This window comes from Prionailurus bengalensis, chromosome C2 (genome assembly GCF_016509475.1).
Source record: "Prionailurus bengalensis isolate Pbe53 chromosome C2, Fcat_Pben_1.1_paternal_pri, whole genome shotgun sequence".
In the NCBI taxonomy this organism is placed as follows: Eukaryota; Metazoa; Chordata; class Mammalia; order Carnivora; family Felidae; genus Prionailurus; species Prionailurus bengalensis.
Window position 1 is genome coordinate 12067037 of NC_057350.1, and position 22989 is coordinate 12090025.

The 22989-nt window shown below is 45.2% G+C and overlaps 1 protein-coding gene across 3 annotated transcripts in view; it reads right to left on the reverse strand.

The window, feature by feature from the left end:
* Window positions 1–510: 510 nt before the first annotated feature.
* IFNAR2 (interferon alpha and beta receptor subunit 2) overlaps window positions 511–22989 on the reverse strand; it is a 32452-nt gene continuing 9973 nt past the window's right edge. For 2 of the 3 annotated variants that reach the window (XM_043593710.1, XM_043593709.1), the window contains 7 exons: window positions 22710–22751; window positions 20707–20830; window positions 18490–18662; window positions 15708–15868; window positions 10677–10845; window positions 6527–6657; window positions 511–2675 (listed from right to left, as the gene is read on the reverse strand). In XM_043593710.1, coding sequence (XP_043449645.1) covers window positions 1971–2675; window positions 6527–6657; window positions 10677–10845; window positions 15708–15868; window positions 18490–18662; window positions 20707–20830; window positions 22710–22751 — 1505 coding nt within the window. In that variant the 3' untranslated portion in view covers window positions 511–1970. The remainder of the gene's footprint in view (window positions 2676–6526; window positions 6658–10676; window positions 10846–15707; window positions 15869–18489; window positions 18663–20706; window positions 20831–22709; window positions 22752–22989) is intronic. The other variant, XM_043593711.1, reaches the window with a different exon arrangement.

Here is a 22989-nt window from a genome sequence, read left to right on the forward strand (position 1 = left end):
TGGGTGGTGGTGGGTTTTCTTGACACCATTCCGTACCCCCCCCCAAGTTTTCTCCAGTGAAAACTGCCTCCAGGGTTTCTCTAGAACCCCCTTTCCCTGAAAGTAAGCTGATTTTAAGGCGCTCTATTAGCAAAGACAGTTTGAAAGAGTCTACGTCACCCCCTCCCACCTAGGGGTAAACGACAGAGAACCAAGTTATTTATTGGGCAAAAACTTGTTTCTCTCACGAGATTGCTGAGAAACGTTTAATTTCCTCCTTCAAGGCTTGGGCAGTGGTGAGGCTGGAAAGTTCAGAGCAGGGTATAAAGTACGTGGTGATATAAGGCACTGCTTGACGTCTGACCCTAGAATGCTCCACCATGAGCACAGCAAGGGGCGAGGAATGTTCCCTTGGTCCCTACAGGCCACCGCACACAGAGGGACTTCCGTGCAACCCTAGAGATGCCGGCAGAGCCACAAATCATCTGTGTATTTACCCCCTCTAATGAGAAATAACTCCGAAGGCATTACCCAGTTTTATTAAAAAGTATTTATTATCCTTCACCAACTTATGACAATTATACAAAACTGAAGCACACACACATACATCAACACAGCCATAAAAAGTTTATCCCAAAATATCACTCTGGAAATCTTTCAAAATATGATAGTTGCTTTAAGAGGACAGAGGAATGGACACTTTCCATCATAAAGTTCCTTTCCTAGGTGATTTCATTAGGTTATTAAGCAGGCTCCAGGCTCTGAGCTGTCAGCACAGAGCCCGATGTGGAGCTCGAACCCACGAACCGGGAGATCATGACCTGAGCTGAAGTCGGATGCCCAACCGACTGAGCCAGCCCAGGTGCCCCAATTCTTGTGTATTTTCTCCTAGCTATTTCTCCTAGCACCACAGGATCTTGGAGATTACCTAGTCCAATCCCCTTATTTCCTAAATGAAGAAACTGAGGCTCAGAGAGGCTCAGCAAAGTACCTGGGGTCACACAGTGAAATAGCAGAGTCAGACCTCTGAGTCCTAGTTCTTGTACTGTTTGCTACATGATGTTCTAGAACTTCTCTTCCCCTGCCCCCCACCCCTCCTTCCACAGGAACTGTGGTCACACATAGGACAGTTGGAATCCGTGCACACAGCTCTTCTTAAATTGCTAAGTAGGACCTCCAGGGATTTTATTTCATACCTTATTTCCTCTGAAGACCTTGAAACGATTTTACATTTGTTCTCTCGCTTTTTTTTTTTTTTTTAATCTTAAAATTTGGCACTGAGATTCTATCCCTCTCCCTCAGGCAGATATTTCCTAGGAGTCACCTGCCTGACACCAGAGTTATTTCTGTGTGCGAACGTGTCCTCCTCATTCAAATTGAGGAGAGCTGAATTCTGAGTGTAGGAGACAGAATGTGACATCGGGGAGGAGCCCAAGACCGGGCTCCACTTTCCCCACTTCCAACTCGGAACCTGTGCTTCTGTTTCTTTGTGGGTCCCCTTTCTTTCCTTCTGGTGGCCTTCCCTTCCTGCTTTTTCCCTCCTGGCCCCTCCCTTAAGCCTGCTGGACCCACCACTGCTGACTGTACCTGCTAGGAACCCTGCTGAGTGTCTTCCTTTTCACTCTCCACTCCCACCCTGGCTAATTTCATTAACTTGCAGGGTCTTGGACCACCCAGGAAAGATGCAGGGGACCCTGCTCCTTGCTCTGGGAGACAGGATGCAGAACCATTATAAATGCGGGGAAGGAAATGGACAGGACACTTTCCCTTCAAAGTGCATCCCTTGGGACATGTAAACAATACACTGCAGGATAGGAGGGTCCCATGTGGCCATCCTGGGAATCTGCATAGATGACGTCACCAGGAATCACCCAGCAGACTGCAGTCTCCAGCACCTTCCCTCCGACATCGCTGGCAGGCCCCGGAGGGGCTGGTGACCGTACGCGGAGGGAGAACCTCATCGGTCCTTGTTAATTAACTATCCTTGGGAATCATCTCATTATATAACCATCCCTGATGTCCGCATCTGACTCGGAACTGTCACTTTTGTCAGAAAGAGCGTCTTCAGGCCACGGGCACTCTGCAGAGGGGCTGGCGAAGGGTGGCTGTGTTCCTTCCCCACTGGCTGCCAGAAAGCTTATTTCTGTTTCATCTGAATCCTCTAGGTTGGCTGTCTCTTCTAGAAAAGATGGTGACGTCGGGGGTACTTCTGAGTCGTCATCGGGGATCCTCACAAACACAGAGTTTAAATTTACATTGAAGGTAATTTTGTCCCCAGACTCCTCGGTGGCGCTGTCATCATCCTCGGAGACGGGGTCCTGTGGCAGCCTCCCTCTCTCCTTGTAGGCCCCACTCTTGCAGCATTCCGACTGCCTGGGGCTGGGCCATCCTGCCATCAGGGGCTCGGTGTCAGCCTCAGGTTCGGATTGATCGGGTTCCTCAGCGTCCGGCTGGTTGCAGTCTTCCAAGGTGGCCGAGGAGGCAGAGGCCGGACCCAGAAGCCTGCCCGTTAGCCCGTGCATAGTATAACCACCTCCGCTTATTGGAGGGGCCACCTCATCATTGCTGTCGCTCTCATCGTCGTAATTATAATCCCACACTTTCTTCTTCCGGTTAACGTGAATCACCTCCACGAAAGCCACTGTTTCCAAGGGTGGCCTCTCGAGAAAGACCCAGGATGACAAGTTATTAAAATTCTTAAAAACAAAAGAGAGAGAGAGAGAATCAATTCTGAGTGTTTGCTCTTTATTTTCTGACATAATGAAACTCAGTGAGATGAACTGTTCAGTGACGAGGATGAGGACAGTGAGGCCAACAGCAACAACAACAGCTAACGGTTACACAGCGTTTCCCACCTGCCGGGCACTGGTCTCTGTGCCTCACTCGTGTCGTCATTCGTTTTACCCTCACGGCCCGGCCACGAAGCAGGCTTACTATTCTTATCCCCATTTCACAGATGACAAAAATGAGGCAGAGAGGTTAAGAAACGTGCCCAGGGGGCACGAACACCGAGCGGCGGAGGCTGCCTGCGGCAGAGGCTATGTTCTGGCCTCCACTCCTTCCCGCGGGGCTCCCCTCGCCGCTTCCTGCTGCTCAGGGGACTCCGGCCACTTAGATTCTGGATTGCCATCTAAATCTGTCCATCGAGATTCTCCTAGGGCGTGTCAGGGAACCGTGGGTGAGGAGAGACTCTGGAGAGCCCATTGTATCCGGGTCACAGCCCCCTGGACTGGAGGATCTTCGGGATGAAGAGGGGAATCCTAAAAGAGTTGGGAGGGTTAGAGGAATGGCAAGACTGGAGCTCACTCTATTCCAGCTCTCGGAAGAAAGCACCACCAGGACACCAGCCGAGCAGAGAGCTGTGGAGAACACAGGAGAACAAGGCTGAGTCTTGCCCCGTCGGTGGGTCTGTCTCTAGGTTAACTACGGTGGGGCGAACGAGGAGGTGGTCAGGAGACTCCTTTCAGAGACCTGGAATCGTCATCAGCACCATCTTCCTATTTTCCTAAGGCCTACTTGGGCTGCCCACTTGGGCAAACCTGCTCTTCCCCTACTCTACCCAAGCCAGGCGTAGGGACAATTTTTCTGTTGGGTTGTTCGTCTTTTTTCCCACAGGATTCCTAGGGGCGCTTCAGATCACCTGGATGCTAATTGTTTGCTGATTATTGATTTCACATGTATTTTCCCCTAGCCCGTGGTTCACCATTTTACTCTCTTTGTGAGGACATTCGATGACACGAAATTCTCAGTTTTAACGCAAGAAAACGTATCCACGTCGAGCCTCTATGGTGTCTGCTTTTTGCGTCTGAGAGAATCTTCCTTACCCCAAGGTCACATAGAATCTCCTACAGTGCCTTTCATAGGACAACCTTTAATATACCTGGAACTGGTATTTGTGTGTGGTGTGAGGTAAAGTTCCAGTTGCATTTTCTCCCAGATAGATACACTTATTGACCCAGCCAATCCTGTCCCCATGGCAATATCTACTCATCATTAAACATGTTTCCATACGTGTGGGTCTGTTTCTGGGCTCCCTGTTTGACCAAATCTTTGTTAATGTCTCTCAAGAAGCCATTTTCTCCACAAACGACCTGTAACATCCTCTGTTAGATTTATTCTTTAATGTTTTAAAAATATTTTTTTATTACTATTGCAATGGTATTTAAAATCAACTATATGATTCCACTTAACTGTACGATTTCAAGTTCAAAACCAGATAAAACTAATCTATGCTGTTAGTAATCAGGATAGTGGTTATCCTCGGTGGGGGTTAGTTACTCGAAGGTGGCAGGAGAGAGACTTCTGGAGAGGCTGATTATATATTCTCTTTCTTGATTTAGGCATGAATTACATGGGTGCATTGAGTTTGCGAAAATTCACAGGGCTTTATACTACGAGTTGTGTACCTACTTAATTTCTTGGAGGTTGAAAAGCAGCTTCATGTTTGTTTTCCGATTATTGCTAGTGTATAAAAACGCAAGCATTTTTTATGTTGATTATTTTGTATGTACCAACGTCACTAAACGTATTAATCCTAATCATTTATCTCTAGATTCATGTGACTTTTTTACTTTGCCAGTTATATCATCTATAAATTGTCACAGTCCCTACCCTTAGTCCTCAGACTTTAAGATCTAGGAGGGCAGAAGTTTTTGTTTGTTTTGTTCTTTTCTATATCCCCAGCACCTAGAACATGTAAACACGTGGTAGGTACTCGGTAAATATTTGTTAAATGCAAAAAAAAAAAAAAAAAAAAAAAAAAAAAAGAAAAAGAAAACTTTAACATCTGTTCTTGATGAAACACATATACACACAAATACACGAGGCCTAGAGTGTTCTGCTTTGCCATTCCTAGAGTTTTTTTGTTTTTTGGTTTTTTTTAATTTTTTTTTATTTTTGGGACAGAGAGAGACAGAGCATGAACGGGGGAGGGGCAGAGAGAGAGGGAGACACAGAATCGGAAACAGGCTCCAGGCTCCGAGCCGTCAGCCCAGAGCCCGACGCGGGGCTCGAACTCCCGGACCGCGAGATCGTGACCTGGCTGAAGTCGGACGCTTCACCGACGGCGCCACCCAGGCGCCCCTAGGGTTTTTACTTAAACACAGAGCAACAATTTTTCATGAAGAAGTATGAGAAAGACACAATAACAACACGTCCTCTTCGTACCTGGGGTCAACACAATAACAGGCGTATTTATAATTGGTGTATAATTTGGACTCGCCTTAGGGATGGGAGGAACCCCAGGGAGACCTGGCGGGGGATTAGTAACCATTTTAGGTAAGTCAGGCAGAGAATTTATCTAGAAGGGAGTAGGTGTGGTAATAAGGACCTTTATATCTCAAGGCTACAGTGAGACATATCGGGGTAGGATTTGTCTAAGACCTCAAGGCCAAAGGAATAAATACTTGGCAGACAGGAAGAGGCGGATTAAGGCACCGATAAGGCCGCAACTGACGGCTAACATAAAAGACTGAAAGATACGCTTACACGGAAGGATCAAAACTGTCCCTACTTGAAAGGCAGGGATCACAGTGTGGATGAAACCCAATACAGAGTCCTCTACGTCTAAGGTGTCTAAGGCGGGGCCAAATGCGGGCTGGGTTCAAATACCCATTGTAATTAAAATCTCCCCAAGCACACTCACCACCCCCTAAGCAGCCCCCAAAACCCAATCCGAAGGAGTAAAAACACAAAGAAAAAGAATAGTACAATTTTATCAACTGGGGAGGAATATTTAAATGTGCAGTTGTTTATAAAAATGAGAAGAAAAAGATGAAATGAGTTTAGAGAAAAATAAGATATCTCTGAATGGAAACTGATAAAATGAATATAGGAAGACAGCAATGGGATGGAGAAAATGACAAATGAGGGGCAAATTAATTCTTTTATCTTTTTATAAGATAAATCCAGGGGTGCCTGGGTGGCTCAGTCGGTTGAGCGTCTGACTTCGGCTCAGGTCATGATATCACTGGGTTTGTGAGTTCGAGCCCTGCATCGGGCTCTGTGCTGACAGCTCGGAGCCTGGAGCCTCCTTCAGATTCTGTGTCTCCCTCTCTCTCTGACCCTCCCCCATTCATGCTCTGTCTCTCTCTGTCTCTCAATAATAAATAAACGTTAAAAAAAAATTAAAAAAAAATATAAATCCACCTTGTGTATATGTTCCACTGAAGTAATCCAAATTGAAAGAAAATCTTTATAAAATGTTAATGAAACATACCGCATTATTCATAAAGGCCAAATAATAAAAAGGAAGGAAAAAGAAGTCAATTCGGATGGCCTACAGCTGGCAAATGATTGAGGGAAAAATAGGACATTAATAACAATGGGATACTATGTGACCATTAAAAGTAACACGTGGGCCAAGTATAAACAGAAAGCATCAAATGTAAATATATACTTATAGGGATGGAAAAGTCACCCAGAGTGATAATGCATCTTAGTGTTTTTAGAAAACGTTTTTTTTCCTTCTGTGAAAATAGTTAAGAATATAATAAAAATTCTTAAGTTATAAAATAAAGATAGAAATTAAAAAAAAAAGACTACATACCAAAACTTTGGGGAAATCATTTCTTAAGCATATATAACCAACCCGTCTCAGTATTAATATGGTGCTTATGAAGACAGCTGCTATTAAAAACATAATAATTATTCCTCCTATTTTGGCGGATTCTGATGACTCTGTTGATGAAAAATGAAATGACTTTATTTCAAAATAAATTCAATAAATTATCACAGGTGAGTGGAATAAGGTATCAAAGAACAACAAACATGGGAAAAACTATTGTTACAGACAAAAGAGTGAAAGTAATCCAAGCATACATATTCTTAAATGATGAAAATGGCAGATTTATTTTTAAACGTGAAATTTCTTCCAGTTTATAATGATGTTTTATGACTGCCCCATGCAATACAGTAGCCATCAGCCATATGTGACTACTTAAATTTAAATCATCAAAATCGAAAAAAACCCTGTTTCTCATTCATACTGGCCATATCTCAAAGGCTCAACAGCCACCTGTTAATACGGTTAAAAAGAAAACTCAAGGCCCAAAAAGGAGTCATTTTATGCCTGGCCCACATCACCAAACTGTAATCTTCACTGGTCATTCTGGAATTTCCAACTCAGCACCATGAGGTAATCCACCTAACATAATAAGATCCTTTTGTCCCTCAAAGGGAGGTGACCTCACCTGAAAGTAATCCTATTTTTGGTCTGACTTCCTCGTTCGGCCTTTAAAAGCATTTCTCTTTCTGCAGCCCTTTGGAGCTCCTTCATACTTGCTAGATGGGATGCTGCTCAACGCACAAATCGTTCAATAAAGCTAATTAGATCTTCAAAAGGGACTCGAAAGTTTGTGATTGAACAGTAGACATGACGGGCAGAAAGAAGTGGAAGAGGGGAGTTTGTCTGAGAAAAACAACTGGGTTATTCTGAGGCTGGACTTTGGCCACACCAGGGCTCTACAGAGACCACTTTGTCCTACTGAGTGCCCCTCAAGCTTCTTGTCAAAATTCCTTTTGGAGAATTGCAACCTTCTGACTGCAAGTAGCTTTTTAAATTTTGTTTTTCTGTCTCTCTATTGCAATGTAAGTTCCACGTGGTCAGGAAGCGTTATTTTTATTTGTTTTGTTCACTGCTGTTTCCCCAGCATCTACAAGAGAATCCAGCAGACAGTGGGGCCCCAATAAATATTTGTCAAATGGATGGGCACAGCTTTCCCTCAGGGCTTTAGCAAAAGAACCAACCGGTTAATTTGGGACTTGACCAAAGGGGAGACATTTCTCTCAATCTCTGGACTAAACTCCCCCCATACGAGTGATGCCCTAAGCTAGTGGTATTCACCGCTGAGTCTGAGGAAGTTAACACTGGTCCCAGGTTGTCTTTTAAGCACCGACCCCCCCCCCCCACCCCCACCTCCGCCATCCTAACCGGTCTGGTTCCCAAGTTGGGCCAGTTGAAGGTAGTTCAGATGGCAAATCTGGACAGTGAGGAGTCCACATTATGTGAACCTGCTTGGTCCCTGAGTTTCAGACAATAAGAATTGAGACATCAAATATTTGGATAGCGAGGGGTACCTGTCCTTTCACTGTCTGGGGCAATGATACAAGAAGGGAGGCTGACTTCATGTGCAAATCATGTGTTCACACCACGTAAAGATGAAATGACACGACGCCATGCTATTGCATGACTCTTTTTAGCAGGGGAAACAGAAAAGGCAGGGCAAAAACCGAGTAATCACAGCGCATGTCAGCCTCCAGGGAACGTGTGCCTTTGGTCAGTCTTACATTCATCTTCCAAGTGGGGGCTGAGTGTTAGGCCACCATCGTCTGTCATGTCACGTTACTAATCTGAGTTTTTATTGCTGCTGTTGTGATTTACGATAAAAAATATTTACTTATTTGGTCTTTGTCCCCGGTTCCTGCAGGGCATAGAGCTCTGAGACCCCTGACAACTTTGACCTGCATGTGAAGCGGTGGTGGAGACAGTCTTGTGGGACTGAGCCCCGAACACCAGGTAGACAGTGCCAGACTTGAGTTAAATTGCAGGACCCTGAGCTGGTGTGGGAGAATTGCTGGGTATAGGGGAAAAGCCCCTCACCGGAGGAAGGACAGAGTATTCCATGAGGAGACTAGAAAATAGTTCTCTACTCAGCTGGCTTTGCAGTTTCGTTTGTTTGTAAGATCGTTGTCTAATAATAATAATAACAATATAAATATAGTAACAACAATAAGAAAAATAAAATAATAATAATAAAAATCTGGTCTTTGCCCCTGGTTCTTGGCACAGACCATTAAAAACCCTTGGAATTTCCTGAGCGACAGGAGTGTCTTTGGGGGACCATACCTGAGTTTATGCTAATGAACCAAGGGAGGGTGCTGGATAGCTCCAGGAAGGGGGCTGGTCACCAGAAAAACCAACCTGGTGTTTAGAGAGTGGAACGGCTGGCCCCTGACTGTTGGGGAGGGGGGAGGGCTGGGGATGGGAGTTCAATCACTAGTGGATGACGATTTCATCAATCATGCCTACGTAATAAAACCCAGTATAAACTCTTGGACGGCAAGGCTTGGGGAGATTCGGGATCAGGGAACACACGGACATATGGGGAGGGTGGTGCACCCTGACTCCATGGGGACAGCAGCTCCTGCACTCGGGACCCTTCCAGACTCTGTGCCTCTGCATCTGGCCGTTCATTGTATTCTTATGATAAAACAGGTGGCTCGGCCAGTTAAGTGTCAGACTGGCTCAGGCCATGATCTCATGGCTCGTGATTTCAAGCCCCACCTTGGGCTGTCTGCTGTTAGTGTGGAGCCTGCTTGGGATTCTCCCTCTCTCTCTGCTCCTCCCTTGCTCACGCTCTTTCTGTCTCTCTCTCAAAAATAAATAAACATTAAAAAAAAAAAAGTAATCCTAAGTATAGTGCTTCCTGAGTCCCATGAGTCCTGGTGAGTTATTAATCTGAAGGGGGAGTGTGGGACCCTCTGAATTTGTAGTTAGAGTGCACAGAAGTTTGGATGGCCAGACTTGCAGCTGGTACCCGAAGAGGGGGCAGTCTTGAGTCTGAGCCCCTTAACCTGTGGGGCCTGCTAACTCCAGAGAACGTCAGAAAGGAATGGAATCACTGGACACCCGGCTGGTGTTGGAGAATTGGTATTAGGGCATACGTATGTAGATTTGTTTGGGGTTCCCATTTTCCTAAGAGCTACAGGCATAAGGAATTTATAGGCAAGTTCAGGTTTGCCCATATTTGACTGACCCTACACTAATGATTCAAGCTAATGCCTTTTTCCTTTAAAGGTACTTGAAAGGAGCTACTTTTTCCTTTAAAATCGCTCCGGGCGTCGTTGGACCCTGCGGAACACAGGAGAGTCAAATCACACTGAGCATCTCCAAGCACTAGGCGCCAGGCCTGTGTCCACTGAATCCCCAAGGAAGCCATACCATTGCGGTTGCTTTCTTCTGTCCCACCTGATCTTGTCTGTACTCTGGTAAGTCAGACCATTAAAGAAACTCTCGTCGGTTGGGAAATTCAGAAAGGCTTCTTTGGTGGAGACTTTCACTTTTGGCAAAACAATTAGGGGCCTCGTTACTTCCCAAGCAAATAATCAGCAACGAACGTCCCTAAGCCCGACTGTTCTCACTGCAGATTTCTCCACTCAGAGGAAGGTTCGGGGACTAGGCTGTTTCCCGTTCTGATGCCTTCGCAACAGGACTTTTTAGTCTTCATGAGGGACTATGTCATACGCACTGGTGAGCTTCCCTTCCATCTACAAGCTATAGCGAACTTTCCTGCAAGCTGGCCACGTCCGTGGGCCACACCCAGCCTCCACAATTTGACCCTCTGATACCTGTGCGTGCAACTGGTCCCGGTAACCCTGCCTCCTCCAGCAGCTAGCTTGAATAATGGCCAACCCAAGGGCACCCAGAACTGAATTCGATCCCGACTCCCTGAGCTAAACTAAAAGTGTTGCCACTTCAGAGGATCTGACTTTATAAAGACAGATACCTGATTGTCCCTCTGCTATGGCAACTTAAAAGTGACTTCACCGCATAGTAGAGACTGACCAACAGAAAGCATCTCTGTGATGGGCTTTTCGTGGAAGGAATACCTTCAGGGCTCCACGACTTTCAGATTCTTTTCATTAACCAGGTTTTCCCTCGGAATGAAAGCAGAACATGAGTTTTCAAACACTTATACCTGTTTCCTGTCCAGGTTGAAGGAAGGTACATTTGACTGGAGATCTATTTATTGCTCCCATATCTTTAGACTTAAAATAGACAGATACACAGTAGTTTGTGTTTGGAATCAGCTTGTCGATGACATAAGTGACATTTCCAATGATGTTTCCATTTAGCTTGGGGTGATGCTATAAAAAAGAAGCAAAAAAATCAGGAAGGCTTTGAGTGAGAATTTCATTTGCAGGCAGGCCCTTCAAGCCTCCTTGGGGATTTGTCCTCAGATCTTAAATGGGGATAGAAAGATCTCAGGCTTGAAAAGAAAAAGTATTTTTAAGTCATTTGGGGCCAGCAATTTAGCACAAAACTAGATGCACATTTTTAAACCATGAAATCTAGTCTAGCAACTGCACTTTATAACAAGTAGAAAAAGGTTCAACGAGGAATAAAAATTTCCATGATGTCTGGGCACCTGGGTGGCTCAGTTGGTTAAAGGGTTGAGAGATCCACACTGAGCATGGAGTCTCCTGAAGATTCTCTCTCTCTCTCTCTCTCTCTCTCTCTCTCTCTCTCTCTCTCTCCCTCTGCCCCTCTCTCCCACTTGTGCTCTCTCTCTCAGGCAAATAAAATGAAAAAAAAGAAAAAAAAATGTTTCCATGATGTCATTTTTACAAGATTATTTTGTCATGCATTAAGATAACCTTGCAAAACTAAGAACATAAAAAAATGAGATTATCTTTTTTCATTAATGATATGGGTCTACTCTTCAGGAAGTGCCTTCGTACATATTAACGAATGTGATTATGAAACCAGTCCACAGAGTCGCAACGATCGCCATTCTCCAGATGAGGAAACTACCACTCAGAGTGGCTCAGTAACTTTCCAAGGCCACACAGCATGGCTGTGGCGGAACTGTGGCTGATGTCTAATTCCTCATCTTCTCCCTTTAGACACCTTGCCCCTTCTGTTCCTAGGTAGTTCTGTTCCATTTTGGAATTAGAGAGATGATATGAAGTTTCTTTCAAGAAAAACAACTTCGGGGCACCTGGGTGGCTCAGTCGGTTGAGCGTCCGACTTCGGCTCAGGTCGCGATCTCGCAGTTTGTGAGTTCGAGCCCCGCGTCGGGCTCCGTGCTGACAGCTCAGGGCCTGGAGGACTCAGGACCTGAAATCACTCTTATCAAGGTCACCAGGACTTCCATGTTGCTTCGGATTCTGTGTCTCCCTCCCCTCAGCTCTTCCCCTGCTCACACTCTGTCTCTCTCTCAAAATAAATAAAGATTAAAAAAAAATTAAAAAAAAAAAAAAAGAAAAACAACTTCTGCGTGAAGTTTTATGGTTTTCAAAATACTAACAGTTCTACGAATCAGGATGTTCCAGCAGTTCATATACGGCCTTCTGTAATAATGTTTTTCTGCAAATTTCTATTTGGAAGGAGGAAGAATTGAAAGAAAGAAAGAAAGAAAGAAAGAAAGAAAGAAAGAGCTCTAACAAACTAAACTCTCATGCAGTGCCAATAAGCAGTGAAGAAGAAAAAGGGGGCAGAAGTAGAAACAGTGTCACGGAGGGAGGGCTCTTGCCTCCAGGAGAAATAGCCAAAAGTAGCTGAGAATCAGACTATCTGGGTTTCACACCTGGTGTTGCCATTGTGTGATCTTGAAGTCTGCCATACTCACTTCCTGTTTCACCAGGCAAACAGAAGCTGGCCTGAGTATTTTGCCCCCCGCCCCCACACTCGCCTTGGATGCACAGTCCCTGCTCTGCACCAAGGTCAATCCCTTCTTGTGCTTATGAGATTCCATCCCTCCTCACTTCCTCAAGCACATGGTCCAGCAATCCCTTTGGAACATCCCATCTGCATATGAACATGCTGTAACTTCTTCCATTTTCTTTTTCTTTATTTTGAGAGAGAGAGAGAGAGAGAGAGAGAGAGAGAGAGAGAGAGAGGATCTTAAGCAGGCTCCACACCCAGCATGCGGCCCGATACAGGGTTCGAACTCACGACTGTGAGATCATGATCTGAGCTGAAATCAAGAGTTAAATCACCCAGGCACCCCATAAGTTCTTCCATTTTAAAATGTCCCTCTTATGGGGCACCTGGGTGACTCAGTTGGTGAAGTGTCTGACTCTTGATTTTTTTGGTTCGGGCCATGATCTCATGGTTCATGTTCCAGCCCCGACTCAGGCTTTGATAGTGCAGAGCCTGCTTGGGATTCTCCCTGTCCCCTGCTCTCTGCCCCTCCCTCATTCCCTCTCTCTCTCTCTCTCTCTCTCTCTCAAAATAAATAAACTTAAAAATAAAATAAAATAAAAATAAAATAAAATAAAATAAAATAAAATAAAATAAAATAAAATCTCTCTCTCTTGACCCCAGCTTCCCATAGCTACCACAGAGTATCTCTCCTCTTTACAGAAAAACTCCTTAGAAGAATTAGTTCTCCTCACTGTCTCTAATTTCTCTCTTCCTTCTCTTTCTGGAATCCGTTCTTACCAGGTCCTCACCCCATCACTCCACTGAAATCACTCTTATCAAGGTCACCAGGACTTCCATGTTGCTAAAGCCAATACCCAATCCATAGTCCTCATCTAACGTGTCCCATTTATAGCATTTGATTCAGTAGATCACTTTCTCCTTCTGGAACTTTCTTCTCTCAGCTACCAGGACATCATTTTCACCTAGTTGTTCTCCTACCATGCTGGTTGCTCCTTCCCAGTCTCTCTCTCTCTCTCTCTCTTTTTTAAGGTTTTATTTTTAAGTAACCTCCACACCCAACGTGGGGCTTGAACTCACAACAACCCCTAGATCAAGAGTTGCACACTGTACTGACTGAGCCAGCCAGGCACCCCTCTAGTCTCTTTTGCTGGTTCCTCATTTGCCAGATCTCTCTATTTTGGGCTTCTGGGGCTCTGACTTTGGACGTCCTCTTTCCTCTCTGCATATCCACTTCCAGGTGACCTCACCTTGTCTCAAGGTATCAATACGCACCAAGAAGCCAACGACTCCCCAGGACGTCTCTCCAGCGAGGAGCTCTCCCCTGAACTCCAGACTCAGAGCATCCAACTCCTGCTCACTATATCCTCCTGGATGCCTTATTGGCACCTCAAACTTAATATATCCAGATCCAAGCTACTGATACCCAATTATCCACCTCCTCCATCCGTAATCTTCCCCATTAAAAATTTTTTTTTATTTTTGAGACCGAAAGAGAGAAAGAGAGAGAGAGAGAGAGAGAGAGAGAGAGAATGGGGGAGGAGCAGGGGGAGAGGGAGTCGAAGTTGGACGCTCAACCGAGACACCCAGGTGCCCCTGTAATCTTCCCCATTTTCATTAATGGAAACTCCATCCATCCAGACGCTCTTGTCTCTTTCTTCACCCCATGGCACATCCAACCCATCCAAAAATACTGTCCGCTCCACTTGCAAGATATATGCAGAACTTAACCACTTCTCATTACTGCCAAGTGGTCCAAGCCACCACCATCTGTCACCTGGCTTACACCAGTAGTCTCTTCTTTTTTTCTTGGTCTAATTTAATCTAAAGATTACTTTTCTTGGGGCACCTGGGTGGCTCAGTCGGTTGAGCTTCCGATTTTGGCTCAGGTCATGATCTCATGGTCCGTGAGTTTGAACCCCGCGTCGGGCTCTGTGCTGACAGCTCAGAGCCCGGAGCCTGCTTCGGATTCTGTGTCTCCCTCTCTCTCTGACCCTCCCCCGTTCATGCTCTGTCCCTTTCTGTCTCAAAAATCAATAAACGTTAAAAAAAAATAAATAAAGATTACTTTTCTTTAATGAAGAAGATGCTTATTAACCATCATTTTCCTCTCATGGTGTTGTCAATATCCTAATACCCATAGCTTTCTTATTTTAAAAATAATAATCTCGGGGCGCCTGGGTGGCGCAGTCGGTTAAGCGTCCGACTTCAGCCAGGTCACGATCTCGCCGTCCGTGAGTTCGAGCCCCGCGTCGGGCTCTGGGCTGATGGCTCAGAGCCTGGAGCCTGTTTCCGATTCTGTGTCTCCCTCTCTCTCTGCCCCTCCCCCGTTCATGCTCTGTCTCTCTCTGTCCCAAAAATAAATACACGTTGAAAAAAAAATAATAATAATAATCTCAAACAGAGTTAGTAGCTCACGGGTTGAATACCAATGAGATGTGACTGGTTTATGATATTTAAAGAAGCTTCGTACAGTCTCTGAGCTACATAAGCTGATTTTTTTCCCTCTGTTATTTTCATTTTGTTTTGATTAGGGCGTTGATTATATCCAGGTAGATATTACAGCGAAAATTGTAATTTGCCATTTCCTACTAAGCAATTACCATCTCCACAGCCTCTTAACTGGCCTCCCAACCTCCACCTTTGGCTCCTGTGGTTTATTCTCAATACACCAGCCAGGATGCCCTGTTAAAGCCTCCGGACCTCCAGCAGCTTCATGATACTTCAAAGCCTCAGACCCACAAAGCCCAACAAGATTGGGCCCCACTGCCTCCCTGATCTCACCTCCTTCTAGTCTCCTGTCCCGGTTACTCCATTCCAGCTCCCTGCCCTGATTCTCAAATCCACTGGGTCCACTCCAGCCTCAGGACCTCTGCTTCCTGTGCCCTCTGCCTGACATGCCCCTGCCCCTGGTGACTTGTGGGCTGGTACTTGCAAGGGTTTCTCATCGGCAAAGGGCTATGCACATGTCAGCTGCTGTTCTGGGAGGGCCCACTTCCACTCATCCCAGCACCCTGGGATTTCGCCCTAGTGTGCTGCAATTAGCCTGTTCTCTTTGTCCACACCACATTCCTTTCCCTTTCCTGTGTGCCCCTCGAGGTGGCGCATGTGGCCTCTTCTTTGAAAGAAGACCACACTGCTAGGCTAAGTCAACATATTTCCACAATGAATGAACTATAGAGACTTCTTTGCTTAAAGTCAGACCCCGCGGATTCAGACCCTTTAGGCTCAGTTGCTCAAATCATTACAAATGTCTTTTTCCTTGTTTTTTTTTTTTTTTTTTTTTTTTAAGAAGACAGTCAAATATATTCACTGCCAGCTCAGAACTGTTTTAGCCACTTACCTTCTTAACAATCTTCCCTGACTGTTCTTCGATGACGAGCGGCAAGTAATACTGTAAGAGCTCGCCATTTAGTATCTTGGGAATGACTGGTGGAAATTTCACTATTACGTTGATGTGGTTGGTAGAGCCAACAATATCAAAGTCCGGTGGTTCCAAAGACACTGTGGAGAAAACGAAACCAGAAACAGACCCCAGTGGTGTCAGCCAATGACTGCATCGCAGCAACGCTCCTGTGGCTGTAATACAACCTGACCTCTTGACAACCATCTTCTCTGTAACCTACGGTCTTAGGTGACGCATGGGTTGTATTCTTTTTTTTTTTTTTTTATTGGTGAAAAACTGAGACTAAAAGCGATGTGATTTGCTATTACCACAAGAAACGGAAGGCTCCAGGATGGAAGTCCATCCTTTCGGAATTTTCAGCCTGTATTCTAAACAAAATGACTTCTTTTCGTATCGCAGTAACAATGATACCCAACCATTGCAGAAATATCAGAAAATACAGTAGGCAAGTGTCCCTGAATGTGGTTAATCGTGTTTTGTCTATATCGTATCAGTGTCAATATATACACACACGTATATAAACTGAACTGGTGCATACACACACACACACACACACACACACACACATCTCATCTAAAATTAAGTCATTCTTACCTATAGCTTTGCATGGAAATATATACACACACGTATATAAACTGAACTAGTGCATACACACACACACACACACACACACACACACACACATCTCATCTAAAATTAAGTCATTCTTACCTATAGCTTTGCATGGAAATATATACACACACGTATATAAACTGAACTAGTGCATACACACACACACACACACACACACATCTCATCTAAAATTAAATCATTCTTACCTATAGCTTTGCATGGTGTATATTTCACTTAATTCACAAACATATCCATGCATATTTGTCTACATCAAGGGGTGGAAAATGGGCCTGTGGGCTGGAGTTTTGCACAGCCTGCCAGTTCAGAATGGTTTTTATATTTTAAAGAGTTGTGGGGAGCCTGGGTGGCTTCGTTGGTTAAGCCTAACTCTTGATTTTGGCTCAGGTCATGATCTCATGAGCCATGAGTTTGGGAGTCCCAGCATTGGGCTCCATGCTGACGGTGTGGAGCCTACTGGCTCTCTCTCCCCGTTTCTCTCTTCCCATCAGCTGCTTGCTCTCTCTCTCTCTCAAAATAAATAAATAAATAAATAAATAAATAAACTTACAAAATAATAAAAGGGTTGTAAAACAACTGAAGAAGGACAGGTGATATGGTATATGATATGTGGCCCATAAAGTCTAAAGTATTTCTTTTCTGGCCTTTACAGAAAGTTGGCTGACCCTGGATCTTCATCGTTAACTTTTTAGGGGTGACTCTATTCCACTAAGCGTCTGGCTGCACTATAATTTAACTGATCTGTTGCTTTAATTTTTTTTTTTAACGTTTATTGATTTTTGAGACAGAGAGAGACAGAGCATGAATGGGGGAGGGTCAGAGAGAGGGAGACACAGAATCGGAAACAGGCTCCAGGCTCTGAGCTGTCAGCCCAGAGCCCGACGCGGGGCTCGAACCCACGGACCGCGAGATCATGGCCTGAGCCGAAGTCGGCCGCTTAACCGACTGAGCCACCCAGGCGCCCCAATCTGTTGCTTTGAATATTTAGATTGTCTCTACATTTTCTGAATAGACCCACTGTGTCAATGAGCATTCTTAGAGCTAAATCATTACATTTGTCCACAATTATTTCTGTAGGACAAACCATTAAAGAGGAATTCTGGATGAGAGCAGGGACATGGCAAGATTTGAATACATCCTGCTGCAGATTTTCAGATGTTCAAAGTACACTCTCCGCATTTCCCCTAAGCCTGGGTATTTACATGTGTTTGACATTTACCATTTTGAGTCTTGACAAATGACGTCTCATCCTTACTGTAATGTACTTTCTGTAATGGTCTGAGCGCCATGATCTATAAGTTGTGCTTTTCTTTCTTTTCTTTTCTGGACGCACACATAAACACACACACACACACACAAATCCAGGGAATCTTGTCTGCGACAGTGGGATTCGGTCATTGTCACTTTGCTAAGCACGAATGTGTGAACGCACATCCACACAGCCTTTAACAGGGAGCTGAAACCAAATCTTTCTCTTGGAAACAAGTTGCAAATGAGGACCTCGAAGAAGAGCTGGAGTCTGGCCGAGGGCCACCAGCAGCCACCCTGGAGCTGTTTAACACAAGTGCCACAGGGAGCTGCCTCCAGTCATAGGGAAAGAAAGACAGGCAGACCCACTCTCGGGCTCCGGTCTCCGAGTGCCCCGGGTGCACATGTGTTTTGGGAACTAACATAGATAAGAACTATTGGCTTATGATCTGGGGGAGGGGGTACCGTATTAAGGAAAACATTGGCCCAAAGGGTTGGGACAGCTCAGATGCAGGCCTTCTGGACCTCCCGACCTACTTCCTGTCAGGTTGTGACAGGAAATGAACCGGAACAAACCAACCATTGCTGCCGGAACGCCTGCCTTAGACAGGCAGTGAGGAATCGCCGGCAAAGGACAGATTATCGTCCCACTTCTTGGATGAGAAAACCAAGGCTCCGAGAAGCAAACACTTCATAGGTCCAGAGCCGCGAAGGGGCAAGGCCAGCTGGTAAACATAGCCCTGAGTTTCAGACACCTCTGCAGACCTGCCTATGTCACGGGAAAGCAAATAATGATGATCTTGATGATGATGATGAAAATGATAAGCAGAGATGAACTCACCGTGTGTTGCCAGGAAGAAATCGCTGATACAGCTGACCAGCATTGTGTTTCCCCTGAATCCATCAACTCTGGGGATGTATGTCTCTGGCAGGACTTCCCACACATCGGTTAGGTCGCAAAATGATGCTGTGATATTTGAACAGTGCTCCACGATCTTCATATCGTCTGGTTTACTTTGAAAGGGAAAGACATGAGAAAAGGCAAACTTTAGTATTTATGTGACGGAGATTCCGTTAACTGCAGGCCTCACTTCCTCATTTCTTTACGTCTCTGCTCAAGCATCACCGTATCAGGTCGCCTGTCCTAACGACCTTATTTAAAATGCAACACCTTGGAAGATGCCTGGGTAGTTCAGTCGGTTAAGCATCCGCCTTCCCCTCAGGTCATGATCTCGCGGGTTCATGGGTTCGAGCCCTGCGTCAGGCTCTGTGCTGACAGCTCAGAGCCTGGAGCCTGCTTCAGACTCTGTGTCTTCCTCTCCCTCTGCCCCTCCCCTGCTTGTACTCTGTCTTTCTCCCTCCCTCTCTCTCTCTCTCTCCAAGATAAACATTAAAAAAATTAAAATAAAAAAAAATCTATACATAAAATAAAATGGAACACCTAGGGGCACCTGGGTGGCTCAGTCAGTTGAGTATCTGACTCTTGGTTTCAGCTCAGGTAATGATCTCACAGTTCATGAGTTCAAGCCCCGCATTAGGCTCTGCACTGACAGCACGGAGACTGCTTGGGATTCTCTCTCTCCCTCTCTCTGTTTTTCCCCTGCTTGTGCCACTCACTCTCTCAAAATAAATAAATAAGCTTAAAAAAAAAAAAAAGGAACACCTTACCCCATCATGTCCACCCCCTCTCTCGCTTGTCTTCATGTTCCTGCATTCCTTTACCATCACCTACCACATTATATCTTTATTTGTTTTTTTGGTATTTCTGTCTACTTTCCGAATGTCTGCTCTAGGCTCCAGGCGACCAAGGGCTTTGGTTCATGGTTGGTCCCCTGGCCATGTAGTTGGTGCTCAGTAAATATTTGCTGGGTGAATAAATGAGCAAACATTACACTTTCATGACAGAAGTCCCAGATCTCTCTGCCCCTACAAGACCATCAGGAGTGTCCTCCCTGAGACACATTCTCTCTCCAGCTGAAGATCGCAGGGTCCAGGCCTAAATCAGCCTGTTCTATAGGGACAACACAGATGGCTGATTTCTTGAGCCTCAGAAAGGTAAGTAGGTGATACACGTGACCACCTAACGCAGAGAGAAACTAAGACTTTGGCAGGCACCAGAGAAACTCACAAGAGGCCTTCCATGGGCCAGTCAGTGGTAGTAACAGCTGTTAGCCAGATAAACAGCAAACAAAAGAACGCAGCTACTAGATCAAAGTGACAACTTATAAGGGTGATGTCAGACGTCGGAAAAAGAGAGCCATAGAAGGCTCCCTCCATTATGGCATTAATCTCTGCGGCAACCTATAAGTAGGATACTGAGCTCAGAGAAGCCGAGCTCTGTGCCTGAAGGTCACGGCTGATTAGTGATTAAGCCAGACCGTGGACCTGGTCTGGGCCAGGCAGCTCTCTGATGTGCCACCGCCCCCCCCCCTCCCCCACCGAGTAAAGAAAAGTGAACACGACATTGATATGGTCACCAGATCTTTGGACTCCTGTCCTCAGAAAACAGTGCTTTGAAACATTCAGACTTACTGAGTCAGAGAAATAATTATAAAAACCATACGCCGTAATTATTGTGCGTCTGAGGCTTTGACCTGGTAGAAATGGTTATAAATACAAGTTTTGTTAGAAGTGGTTTTGGAATATGACATTATTCAGCCTAATTAAAAATGGACTTGTGGGGGCGCCTGGGTGGCGCAGTCGGTTAAGCGTCTGACTTCAGCCAGGTCACGATCTCGCGGTCCGTGAGTTCGAGCCCCGCGTCAGGCTCTGGGCTGATGGCTCGGAGCCTGGAGCCTGTTTCCGATTCTGTGTCTCCCTCTCTCTGTGCCCCTCCCCTGTTCATGCTCTGTCTCTCTCTGTCCCAAAAATAAATAAACGTTGAAAAAAAAAAATGGACTTGTGTCTTGTCTTTGGACTTTTAAAGCTCTGAATACAAACCAGAGAGAGAAGGAGGAGAGAGAGGCTTTATCATAAGTAAGATGACGACTCTTCCCCACCCCCCAATTAGTAGAAAGATAAGACCTTTAGCAAGAAGAAAATTAAGCGTCAAACCAACCTCATGACTGTGTACCATAACGTATAGTGAGTTGGTGCAATCGAATGGTTTTTTAATTCCCATGACAAGATAAGCCGGAAGCTGCGAAATGTCACCTTTAAAGTGCAAGATTCGTCTGAAAAATCTAAAGGAAACAGGAGAAAAAAAAAAAGAAAGAAAGAAAAAGAAACGCTGAATCTGGAACTCAAGGTATAGCTTGGCTCCTATCCCATCTGTTCCTTGGGATTTGGAGCCCACACTCCCAGCACAGAAGCCCCAGGGGCCTTGGAACCACAGGAAGGAAATGGTTCTGGTGGACATGAAAAATGAAGTCATATAACTAATTGATGAACAACACATTGTTAGGGCAGGCAAGCTTAGGATGCAGGAACTCGGCACTGTGCAAACAGAATTTCGGCTCACGCTTAATTATCGTGGACTCTCAGTGGCCCGCTGAATCAAAATGATCTATGTTATCCTGTCCTGGGCCACCTCATTCTCTCAACTCCACTCCACCTCTTTCTGGAGTCCCCTAAGCAGCTCGCTCAGCCCTCTGCCTGCCTTCCCTCCACTGAATCTCCCACCGCACTTGTCCCCCAGTCATGGAAGGAAGGGACAGATAAATGTATGCCTAGACTGGCTCTTTCCAGGCATTGAATCCGGGCAGCAATGCTGAAGCGGGTGCTGTTAAGAGACTCATTCTACAAACTGTAAGGCTGAGAGTTGGGTTATACAATATTATGCAGCTGGCAAGAGGCAGCGGTAAATGAGACTCTGAAGCTATACCTGTCGGGCACCTGGGTGGCTCAGTCGGGTTAAGTGTCCAACTTTGGCTCAGGTCAAGATCTCACAGTGTGTGAATTCGAGCCCCATATTGGGCTCTCTGTTGTCAGTACCTGCTTTGGATCCTCTGTCCCCCTCCCCCGCTCTCCCATCCCCACTCCCGCTTGTTCTCTCTCTCTCTCAAAAATAAATGAAAACATTAAAAAAAAAAAGCTATGTTGTCAAATCCTGTTTAAATGCAAGTCTTTTTTTTTTTTTTTCCCCAAATTCACTTTTTATGATTCTTGAAGCTTCCAGTGGTTAGGACCTAGGGCCTTTGCTTCTTGACTTCGAACTCTTCGTCCTCTGTGCTCATCACAAGGTTGGATATATAGTTAATGCACAATGAGATTATGGGGGCGGATTTCTATATGTAGGCAAGGTGTTTAGTTCAGAAAAATTATTTTCCTTTACCTGGCACCAGATAACAGGTGTAAGAATGCAAATTAAAGGGAAATTATGTCCGGGTTGTTTTTTGTTTGGCATAGTCTGTCTCCTCAATCTTCGGTGAAGGGGCTTTAAGTTGAAAATTCCTTTAAAAATGTTTTTAAAGATTTTATTAAAGATTTTATTCTTAAGTAATCTACACACCCAGCATGGAGCTCGAACTCACAACCCTGAGATCCAGAATCACACGCTCTGCCGACTGAGCCAGCCAGGCACCCCTGAAAATTCTTTTAAGGAGTTTTAAAATGATCTCTGGTGTGGGGCACGTGGGTGGCTCAGTCGGTTACCGGTCTGACTCTTGATGTCGGCTCAGGGTGTGGCCTTGCAGGTCACGGTCCCCTGGGTGGTGATCTCGCGGTTCGTGGGTTTGAGCCCTGAGTGGGGTTCTGTGCTGACAGGGTGGAGTCTGCTTGGGATTCTCTTTCTCTTCCTCTCTTTCTGCCCCTCCCCTGCTCACAGGCACTCTCTCTCCCACTGAACGTAAATAAACAAACATTAAAAAAAAATAAATAAAATGATCTCTGGTGTTAATTTCTTATAAGAGTTTTGAGAGACAAATGAGAAAATGTGGCTACTGTTGGCTCCTTTGACAGAAAAGGAGAGTATTTGAGAAAATCTGGGAAAAAGGATTCAGACAAAAATGGGCAACAGATCTGGGATCAGAAATCAAGTTCCCCGCATTTTAGACTTCTGAATGGTCACCCCAATCCTCTGTCCCTTACACGAAATTCAGCCAAGCCAAGAAAATCTCTTACCAGGCCACGCCAATACCACACCAACCATGAGGCCGATATACACTAGGAAGAAGAAAAAAATATTAGACCAGCAAAAATACTCTCTCCAGGCTCAATTTGTAATTATTGCTCTGGGTCTGGCATTCTTTTGTACACATGGCTTAATTAACGTTGGATTGCGACATCCATGTGTTAAGAAAAAAAAAAAAGCTCCAGTAAAGGGTTCTTAGAAGGTCACTGTCTGTATCAGCAGCCCATGGCCCAAGGCTTTCAACCTGAGTGAATCCAAAATAAGCTCTGT